General features: G+C 42.0%; 1 protein-coding gene across 1 annotated transcript in view; it reads right to left on the bottom strand.

Annotated features, from left to right (window-relative positions):
• Positions 1 to 1,773: 1,773 nt before the first annotated feature.
• The window catches only part of LOC117539120 (semaphorin-6D-like), a 148,332-nt gene continuing 138,849 nt past the window's right edge, over positions 1,774 to 11,256 (bottom strand). Inside the window, exons 20-21 of the mRNA XM_034205148.1 lie at positions 4,956 to 5,087; positions 1,774 to 4,220 (exon numbers count right to left, since the gene is read on the bottom strand). Of these exons, the coding sequence (XP_034061039.1) occupies positions 2,985 to 4,220; positions 4,956 to 5,087 (1,368 nt within the window). The 3' untranslated portion in view covers positions 1,774 to 2,984. The remainder of the gene's footprint in view (positions 4,221 to 4,955; positions 5,088 to 11,256) is intronic.

Below are 11,256 nucleotides of genomic sequence, written 5' to 3'. Positions count from 1 at the left end.
GCAGCAGACAGACAGCAGAACTAGGATTAATTGTATATTTCGGATGGATAGATTTATTCTTAAACGCCCTCGCATTGAGGTACAAGTCGAACAGGTGCCAGAGTCACACGACCCACCTGAAGAGTGAATAGTGAGTTTTGAATATATTTTGTAATAATGGGTCATTTGAAAAAGTGTTTTGTATGACAATAGAGATACGCTCTCGGTGTAATTTAGCTGATAAAAGGAGACTAATAAAAGCTAATAAAAGCCTCACGCGTGCGTTTCACTGTCAAGGGGTGTATGTATAGCGTGTATGTAATTACATTACAAATACTGACTTGAGCCCCACCACTGTATGGGTTAGCCCTACCATAGATTACCCAACAAAAATACTCTGGCGCCGCCACTGCATACAACTATTTTTTAAATCAATAAAAACATTTTCTAAATCCATAAAAGCATTTCAATTAATATTGGGAGTCATGTCGTTACTTTGTTGAGAATGTGGCCATGTAATAAGCGGGATAATTTGCAGCGACTTGTTCCTTATGGGGAAAATAACACCCTTCATCTGATCAAGATCCCTCCGCTACGTGTTGGGATCCTGATCTGCCGACGAGTCTCCATTTAAAATATAAATACTTTTAGTGAATTACTGAATTTAGGCACGTTAATAACGTTTTAATGAAGTTGAATACAGTATATATATATTTGTCAGTGATTTCATGTCAATTCGGCGAACATAAACATAAATGATCGTGGTGAAGATGATTAAATTAGGATTACAAATCGAGAGCCGGGCTGCATTTCCTCCCGTTCGTTTTTTTCGACTAAACAACATTATTTTGTTAAATAACAACATGGTGATGTTTTGTAAATGATTACATGTCTCTTATTTAGCACAGAGTATGATATCCATGACATATGGATCTTAACAAAGTTCCGCTGTACATCCAGCGTACTGAATCTGACTTTATTTCACATGAGCTCCAGTGTGGAACCCCACTGCACCCCCTGGTGGATCAATGATCCATTGCAGCTAGCTTCATTATAATTACATGTATTTATCACGGAGGCGGTCTCAAGTCAAGCTGGAGGTTTTCCCTTGAGCGAGGGCAGATCACGTACCAACGTTTCAAACTGTCTGAAATGAAGCGCTACATCTGTATGTTTTAAAAATGCGCTTATCCAGACAAGCCTGGTTTGGACACTTTACGGGCAGAAGAAACATTTCTATTAAAGAAAGAATTATACAATTATACTAACTTGAATTTTTATTAAAATTAATTAATCAATTATTTGTTATATTTTATTGTAAAGAAGAGACAAGGCTTTTAGTGACAATCATGTATTGCCTTACAATTATATGTACAAAAAAAAAAAAGGAAAAAAAGTCTAAATATGATATTTGGCCTCAAATCATCTGAGGCCTGACACCCCCCCTGCAATCTTTGGCGCGCCCCCCAGGTTGGGAACCACTGCTCTATACCATCATGCAGGTCATGGAGATGTGTTGCTACCATGGTTACTTCAATGTGTATTGCTTGTTTTTTATATTATGGTTGAAAATGTAAAACAGTAGTTGATAAAACTGTGTTATGGTCAAATGTACTGTGAAAACAATGTAAATGAAGCCCGCTGCAGCAGAGGTAAGAGAAACAGAAGAGCTGTCTCTCCTGCTCTGTTCCCCTTCTGATTTACCGCCATCTGGAAAAGTCCTGTCAAAACGACATAGCTCAGTGCAGTGGACGAGAAAACATTTCATCTTGATTGATATTAATAATAAATTGATAACAGCCTCTTGGATTTAATGCAGTTTTATACATTTTAACATATTTTTAAACATATCTTATAGATCACATTATAAAGAGTCAGCTCTGAGCTTTGGAAGCTCTTGATAGATAAAGGCAAATGCAAAAGAGAGTGGGCACATTTTGTAATTTGAGAACAATTATACATTAAATATTAATATTTATTAGTAAGAAAATCAATTAAGTCATTTAAACACAAAAAGTAAGGAAATCTGTGTTTGGTAGATTATTCCTTTGTTGTAACAATGCTTCTTGGCAATACATCTTATACCACTGGAAAGCTTGTTTATTTCCCTTTTAAATGGTGCCACATTTGTGACGAACATGCATTTGTGGGATGAGCAGCAGAGCTGAGTATGGGTTTCGCCCATGAAAAATGTGACAAATCTCCACATCGGGAACATATTTATGTATAAAGACATACAAAAAGTGCATTTTGCATGATAGGTCCCCTTTAAGTTAACATCCAACGCTCCATTTAGGTTGTAATTGTGTCTCAGATCCCAATATGGACTCACTATGTACTATCAGTGGCAGCTGCTCTTAACTGGATCCCCATATTTACATTTTTGACTACAGCTCATGAAGCAGAACCGTCTTTTTCCTATGCTGATGTGTTGATGTTCTAAAAGCTCCATCGAACATGATAACAAAAACCTAATTTCAGTGGGTTTGTACCAATCACAGAAAAGGAGAGTGAACACTCCCACAGTCCCAGATTCAGTTCATGTTAGGGCCGCAACAGTACAATTCCCTACTTTATTAATCTTTGCAAATCAAATCCGGCGCTGTGCCAAGGTGCAATCCGGACAGCATATCAAAGCGCTCATAAGAAAACTGCATTAATCATGGATTTGTATTAAATCATTAACATCTTTCACTCTGCTTCTGGAATGTTTTTCAGACTCGCCAGTTTTTATCCGCAGTCTGTGGTGAGGAGAAGGTTGCCATTAGCAGTCCCCTCGTGCTTTATTTGAAGATCTTGTTTGCCGGTCGATCCTCAGAGTCTCTTCTTTGTGAGCAAAGCAGTCACAGTGCTGGGGTTTGGACTAAGAGAAGCAACAGCAAAGTAACCACAACTGAAGGGGTTTTAATTAGGACTCTTTTGTGTCTTTCGTTGCATCAATTTAGCAATATCTCACACTCCCTGCAGACAATTCAAAGTGCTGACTGAAGAAGCCTCCTACAGTCTCAGTATCTGAATGCCTCTGCCATTGATGATGTTGCTGTGTTTGGAAGGAACAGCGGTTTTGGCGGGACCTCGGGTTTAAGCGAGAGTGTTCTCCGGACGGTTGCCGCCCGCTGCACATGTGGCCCTTCACTGTAACTGTGCTGCCGCGTCAGGCAGGCGCTGGCGACTGGAGGCCCCTGCCTCTCGCAACAGGCATTTCTGCTCATGTCGGCCGCCATGCTGTCGCCTGGAGGGCCGTTGCTGCTGCTGTTGGTGTTCATCCTGGCCAAAAAGTGTGCCTGCTGCGGCGTCCGTTGGTTGAAGCTGTGGTGACGCGGCACGGCACGGCCCCCGCTGCCCATCTTAATGAGCAAGTGGCGCTGGGAGTGGTGGCGTGTGACTGAGACACTTGTTCTTCCTGGTCTTTCTGGAATCACCTGCTGCTGGAGTGCCGTTGAGGAGGAAGTAGAGTTGGATGACTGGATGGAGGTGGAAGAGGTGGGGTTGTCAGAGGATGACGAGGAAGAAGAAGCAGAAGAGGAGGAGTTCTGAGTGGGAGCATCCCTTGGCAGAGTGGAGGTGCTGTAATATGGAGCTGGGTCGTTCTCAGGGATCTGCTGCTGCTGATGGTGAACGCCGTTGCTGCTGTTATTGTTGTGGTGGTTGCTATGGTGATGGCTGTGGCTGTAGTAGTGGGTGCTGGTCTGGCTGTGGGGATTATTATTATAATAAGGGTGGTGATTAAGATGATGTGCTCCAGATGAGGAAGTGGAGGTGAGCACCTTGATGCCACCGGTTCCTGACGCGCTCACCTCGTGGATGTGTTTGAGGAGCTCGTCCAGCGCGGACTGCTCCCCCCCTCTCTGGGGCAGGGACTGCTGGGAGAGGTGGTGATGAGGTAGTCCTCTGCCTTCTGCTGCCTGCTCATCATTCAAGATGTTCCTTTCATCAGGCAGATGCAGTGAAGTTGAAGAGGTAGCGGCTCCATGTGCTGCTACATTGTTCAAACTGTTGCCATGGTGATGAGAGAAGGGGAACACCTGCTGTGTCATAGAGTTCCTGACAACAGCCATGAAACCCAGACTGGATGTGGAGCCACACGGCGTAGGTTTGTGGCTGCTGTCCGCCGCGTTGTTGCAGTTCTGGTTCCTCTCATACTGATGGTGCCGCAGGGCCTTCATGTTCTTGATGGGGAGCTCGGGGGTGGAGACAGGTGTGGGCAGGCCGGACAGATCTCCATCTCCCTGAGACAGAGACTTAACAGAGATTATACCCATTATTAGAAATGACTCATTAATAAGACCATCGTGTTTCTGTCTACGTGCATTACAGGAAAAAGGAATTGTCTTTTTTTTGTAGAACACTTATTTTCATATGTTCTATAAGATACCATGCAGACCTTTTTTTATAGCATCCTCCACCATGACTTTTTACTTTTGAATGAAATTTGATATGACTTTTTAATAATCTTATCACGTTTTAATGAATAATAAAACTATGACTCTTTCATGGTATGTAACAACATTTATTTTTGACATACCAAACTAGGATATTATAACACATTATTTTAAGACGTTTTATGACCTACTATACTATGACTTCTTTAATGACTTTCTATGACATTTCAAATTCTGACTTTTTAAATAGTTATTATTATTTCAACATAATATTAATCCTCTTCATTTGTAACCGTTTTGACACAGGCTGAACTATTGTGATTCAGTCATTTCTTTCTGATAACACAGGACTGCTCCCAAAGATTCTGGAGGACCTTTAAGTGTAACATCACTGGAGTGCCCCTTTCAGTTAAATGTAATAACATCTTTCATTTGATTTCTTTTTTTAATTCACAATTGTAAATGAAAATACAAGTTCAATCATACGACACAATGGGGACGTGTTAATTGGGAGTCCCCAACAAGCTATAGGAAGCTTGAAGATAGGGGCCAAAAAGTCCTCTGTGTAGTACTTGTGTAAGCAGGCTGTCCTACCTGGGAGAGGCTGAGCTCGGGGTCTCCCAGCGGCAGGCCCGGGTGCACAGGGGTGTTGAGGTGAGGCTCTGCGCCGCCGTTGGGGATAAAGGAGCTGTACATCTTCAGGATGGACACGTCATGTTTGTCCTCCTGCCAGATGACCAAAGAAGAAGAGCATAAGAAACCTGATCATTTGTTTTGTGATTTACATCCTTTTCTATTTCTACAGTTCTGCTGCATTGCAAAGAAAATGGTTTAAATTGACAACGTTTTATGTCAAAGTCTGTGTTTTCCCTGACCTACCGTCTTCAGAGTTGTTAACCCTCCTGTTATATTCGTTTTTTGTATCAGCAATAATATTCGTGGGTCAATTTGACCCAGTGCATGTTTAATTATCCAAAAATGGTCAGAAGTTTGTACCTTTTATTACTATCAATGAAATCAATATTTAGTGCAATTGTGTTATTCACCCCTCACAGATCATGATTCCATTAGAATAAGTCACTCGTTTTTCTCAAAACATTCAAAACATATACATTCAAACATATTTTTCTATTTTCTTTTTTACATTGGAAAAATCTTGATGTAAAATACATTAGTTTTGCATAACATAACATGTTTTAAATTAATTTTAAAATGTTCCAACTTCTTTTACAATTGGTTGATGTTGATAAATAGAGACGAGACACCTCTTCTGTTCAGAGTCAAATTGACCCGTTCACTTAGAATCAAGCCAAATGAGTCATAAGGATTTGTATTGAAAGTGTTTTATTGTAACAGCAATTAAGAGTGTGTGTGTGTGTGTGTGTGGTGTGTGTGTGTGTGTGTGTGTGTGTGTGTGGTGTGTGTGTGTGTGTGTGTGTGTGTGTGTGTGTGTGTGTGTGTGTGTGTGTGTGTGTGTGTTTTGTTGGAGATTTGGAGGGATAACTGGTCCGCTTTTCAAATCTCCGCGCGTTCCTATGAAGCTGGTTATAATACAGGAAGGAATCCATATCTACAAAGTAACCGTTAACAATAATCTACTTTAATGGCAATATGACAATGCAATACAATCATTACAATACAACATGATATATTACAGTTATATTGCAATGCTTAAGGAGTAATACCGGCTTACTCCTGCACTGGTTCGCATACTGCAGAGCTACTTTCACCCGAGGGCAGCATGTGAAGAAGAGGCCGAACGCCAGGGATCCACCGGATATATACCAGAGTAAGAAGGAGGGGTTTGGTGTTAGGTCAGCTGGTCATCTTTTCAGGTCATCTCATTGGGAGACGCAACGCAGCAGGAAACGCAGCAGGAAACCAAACAGGCTCACTTTCCAACAAAAGGTCTCAAGGCCTGCATACCTACACCTCCCCCACAGAGCAATAAAACCCTGTTTACTCCAACCAGCCCAGAATGTTTATAGCCATTTGTAGTCCTTACATTTATGAAAGGATAAAACAGAGAAATCAATATAAAACACAAACACAGGTATTGTTTGAACAGTATTCACTTAACTGCTACTATTGATAAGCACCAGAGAAACCCAAGGGACCTCTCTTAATATCACAACCACTGTAGCTCGTTCTAAGTTGAATGCAAATCAGGACATGCTCTCACCTTCCCCCATCTTCCTTTGTCCTCAAAAACACATGTCAACAGGCCCCAAATGCAGCTCACAGTTTTACCCAAATTATTCCCATTTTAAGCTTATCCATAGTTTGCTAACATGAATAAATACAAATATAGGTGTGTGTGTGTGTGTGTGTGTGTGTGTGTGTGTGTGTGTGTGTGTGTGTGTGTGTGTGTGTGTGTGTTTGTGTGTGTGTGTGTGTGTGTGTGTGTTTTGTTGGAGATTTGGAGGGATAACTGGTCCGCTTTTCAAATCTCCGCGCGTTCCTATGAAGCTGGTTATAATACAGGAAGGAATCCATATCTACAAAGTAACCGTTAACAATAATCTACTTTAATGGCAATATGACAATGCAATACAATCATTACAATACAACATGATATATTACAGTTATATTGCAATGCTTAAGGAGTAATGCCGGCTTACTCCTGCCCTAGTCCGCATACTGCAGAGCTACTTTCACCCGAGGGCAGCATGTGAAGAAGAGGCCGAACGCCAGGGATCCACCGGATATATACCAGAGTAAGAAGGAGGGGTTTGGTGTTAGGTCAGCTGGTCATCTTTTCAGGTCATCTCATTGGGAGACGCAACGCAGCAGGAAACGCAGCAGGAAACCAAACAGGCTCACTTTCCAACAAAAGGTCTCAAGGCCTGCATACCTACACCTCCCCCACAGAGCAATAAAACCCTGTTTACTCCAACCAGCCCAGAATGTTTATAGCCATTTGTAGTCCTTACATTTATGAAAGGATAAAACAGAGAAATCAATATAAAACACAAACACAGGTATTGTTTGAACAGTATTCACTTAACTGCTACTATTGATAAGCACCAGAGAAACCCAAGGGACCTCTCTTAACATCACAACCACTGTAGCTCGTTCTAAGTTGAATGCAAATCAGGACATGCTCTCACCTTCCCCCATCTTCCTTTGTCCTCAAAAACACATGTCAACAGGCCCCAAATGCAGCTCACAGTTTTACCCAAATTATTCCCATTTTAAGCTTATCCATAGTTTGCTAACATGAATAAATACAAATATAGGTGTGTGTGTGTGTGTGTGTGTGTGTGTGTGTGTGTGTGTGTGTGTGTGTGTGTGTGTGTGTGTGTGTGTGTGTGTGTGTGTGTGTGTGTGTGTGTGTGTGTGTGTGTGTGTGTGTGTGTGTGTGTGTAGGGTTGTGGTATCTGTGAACATAAACTTGGAGGATTGAGGGACCATGTTCTTGATCACCAGCATTTCGGCAGGGAGTTCCGTTCTGTTCTTTCGTACAGTTCCAACCATTGTTAGCTTTCTCTTCAGGAGCTCCTGACCCAGGTTGTAGGACGTGAAGAAATTGTCACAAGTTATGTTGTGACCCCTGAGACCCTGTGCCATGTCGAGCACAACCCTCATGCCCTGATTCCTCTCTGGGGCTCCTTCAACTGGCTTTCCAGTGTAAACCTGCAGGTTTAATGCATAGCTGGAGTTTGCATCACATGCTGCCCATATTTTCAAGCCATATTTTGCCGGTTTCGAAGGCATGTATTGCTTGAACGGGCAATGACCTCTGAATGCCACCAGCCTTTCATCCACTGTGACATTCAGTGGCGTTTTCTCCCGGAGGCCAAGGGAAGCCAGGCTTCCCCTGTTTTTTCGGATTGCAGTTATAATTTTAATAAATAAATAAAAACACTTCGTTTGGTTTCGGTAATTCTCCTTTGCTGTGTGTTGCTGCCGGGCCGTCTCTCCCCCATTCTCATTGAGTATTTTACAAAGAGTGAAACAGCGCCCCTCTACATGTTATGGTGAAACAGTAGATGGCACTCTCTGTTGCGAGAGGAGGCTAGCCGAAATTGGCTTCCTTTGGTGAAAAAAAATTGAGGGATTGACCAATCAGATGAGGCTCACGTGATGCCCCTTCCAACCTGTGATTGGTCAGGGCCATGCCACGGGAAGCCTGAGGTAGCTGGCTTCCCTTGCCTCACAATCCAATCAAATCGTCTCAACTTAGTGTTGCAGTGACGCGTCCTAAAATCCGGAAGTAAGCTGCTCTCAGTTTCCCTCGACAAAAAAGCAATGGGATTTCTCCATTGGATTTAGGAAAATAGCTCGAAATAAGGTCAGTGGAAAACGAACCTGTTAGATAAATGCACGTTGTGTTCAGTCGGATAATATCCACATGTCTACCCTACTTTTATAATTTTCGAATAATAAATCTAATCGATAGAAGATAGATAGCGTCACTGCATCACTCTCACCGCCGTTAGAAAGTTGCAAGCAACTGAAGCAAGTGCAATTATGGAGGGTGGAGATTTGGAGTATTTCCTCAAAAATAATTGTACTAAACTTCCGCTACAGCAGCAACAACAAATACAATCTGATGACAGGCCAATGCCCAAACTGGAGCTGTGTACAGAGAGGAAAAAAGGAGCGAATCGGACGTAAAACATTAAAGGTCTCCTGATTTAGTTTGTGAATGAATGCTTATTAGAGTTTGGGCTGGAGAGTGTGTGCGGACCTGTCGGTTAGATAACAGGCGTGTGTAAGTCCTGCATCTGTATGATACAAATGTGTGTAAAACGATACCGGGTGCTGTAATCACTCATCTGGTTACGTTATTACATTGACCACCACACCCCCGACTCAAAAGAAAGGACGTATTATTGGCTTCCCCTAATTTTTTCCCCACGCCACGCTACTGGTGACATTAGGTCTTGGGTTGTAAAGAAGTGGAAGCCGCTCTACCCACTTGTCCCACACTGTCCTTATAGCTGCCAGCTTGTCTCTCTCACGTCTGCCAGCTCTTGTATCATGATTATCAAATCGGATCACTCTTGAGAAAATGTGGAAAGTCCCCAGAGACATTGTGGCTCGAAATATATTCCTGCCTGTGTCTGCGTCACACAGGCTGGCTGTCGATTCATCCTTGGATTTGTAGACCCCAGCCAGGATGAGGAGACCCAAATACGCATGTAAATGCATTTCATCCAGCTCCTTCCACTTCTCCCCATATACACGTCTCCCTTCCAGATTGGTCATATCTGTAAAGGAATATTTTAGTCTGATGCTTAGCTGACCTGAGAAACTTCACATGAGTGACTACTCTTTCTCTGTGTGGGGGAAGGGTTTACTGCCCGCTCAGACAGAGTTTCTTTGTCTGTTCATCTGTAATCGATTGGGGTAAAGGCCCGCGTTTCTGGGCTCCGCCCCTTCTCAGAGACCAGGTTCGAGCGCTTCCGTCTTTGTGTGGGCAGAGTTAATTTTGGCAGCTTGCATTGAACAGTGCGAGTTGCTTTGTTAATCCTCCGGCCGTTTTGTCTCTCAATAAATATCAGTGTATTGACAGGCGAATCCAGTTTCCCTCATTTCATGATTGGCTCAACATTGCTGCAAAGAAGTTTTTACTTCACAATTTGCGTCACGAACAATTACCAACAGATCGTCGAGCTGGTGAGTGTAATTTTAAATCTATATTTTGACATTGCCTCGCCAGACTCTGTGATTGACGGTATCAAAAAATTACCTGTGGAACAGATAGATGCAATATTTTTGGTTCCCTCTGTGTGTGTGCACGGCAAATATTCGGAGAGACCTTAAAGAGGGCATCAGTAATGTGGAACTTCTGTTCAAAAGCAATGTAAAGATTTGTACTGAAACGAATCGCCGAATTCTGGAGATTTCAACGGTTTAACTAGTTAAATCAACTCGCCTCGAAATCTCCCTGTTGCTGCTGCACGAGGGTGTGGGTAATTCCCCTCCCCCCCTGTGGAGAGCAGCACACGAGGAGAAACAAAGCACAGTGTCGTATTCTTCTTAAATCGCACCATTATGAGTTTTGGAACTAAACAGAACTATTATTAACGGGAAAGGTGATACGAAATATTACGTCACGCTGTGTTTCATAAACACCGGTTGTTGAATTTGGCTGTTGTTAAAATAAAGGGTACTGAATTAATTAAAAGTCTCTGCTCTCCGGATCGGGGAGGGCAGAGCACCACTAAATTAGCATAGTGGTTGTTGATTGAGAATAATGTAGTTATTACTCTTCAGCAGATTCCGTTCTTAGCACTTGTACAAGTACATATGAGGAAGCAGGCACTCATATTAAACAGATATTTCCCTACCCCCGCTGAAGTTTCCCTAATTCGGATTAAATTAAACTGGATGAGTTTAGCTGTCACCTGATATTTGTTGCGGGTTCATGTTTGTTTGTATAATTGTTTCGTGTTTGTTTGTCTACCCGTCGTCTTGTGCATGCTTTGTAACAACTAATAATGAATCAGTCCACAGCCAAGGTAAAATGAACTAAACTTTAGTTATCTCACCAAAAGTAAATGACTTGAAAAAAAATGGATGATGTAGGGATGTAAAGCAAAATTATACATTGTAATCTAAATTTCCGCAAAAGGAAAATAAATAGCAAAAGAGTGTTTTTATGTCCTGCGTCTGTCTTACACCCGGGAACCTCAGAGGCATCACTGCGGGTCATCTGTCTGCTCAAATAGGTCAATGTTGTATTATTTGTTTCATTTATTCTTAATCTATGTATTGTATGGTAATAATGAAAATAAAAAACGTAATGTATTGAACACATTCCGAAACAAAGCAGATAAGAACAAGACTCAGACATAATGGTGATTGAACCTTTTTGCACGGTTGCTGCAAAATGAAAACTTTTTCATTATCTGTTTCCAACTGGCCACTGGAATTGGAAAATTGA

This window comes from Gymnodraco acuticeps, unplaced genomic scaffold (genome assembly GCF_902827175.1).
Source record: "Gymnodraco acuticeps unplaced genomic scaffold, fGymAcu1.1, whole genome shotgun sequence".
NCBI classification, from domain to species: domain Eukaryota; kingdom Metazoa; phylum Chordata; class Actinopteri; order Perciformes; family Bathydraconidae; genus Gymnodraco; species Gymnodraco acuticeps.
Note: the sequence above shows the minus strand (reverse complement) of the source record. Positions and strands in the feature narration are given on the sequence as shown.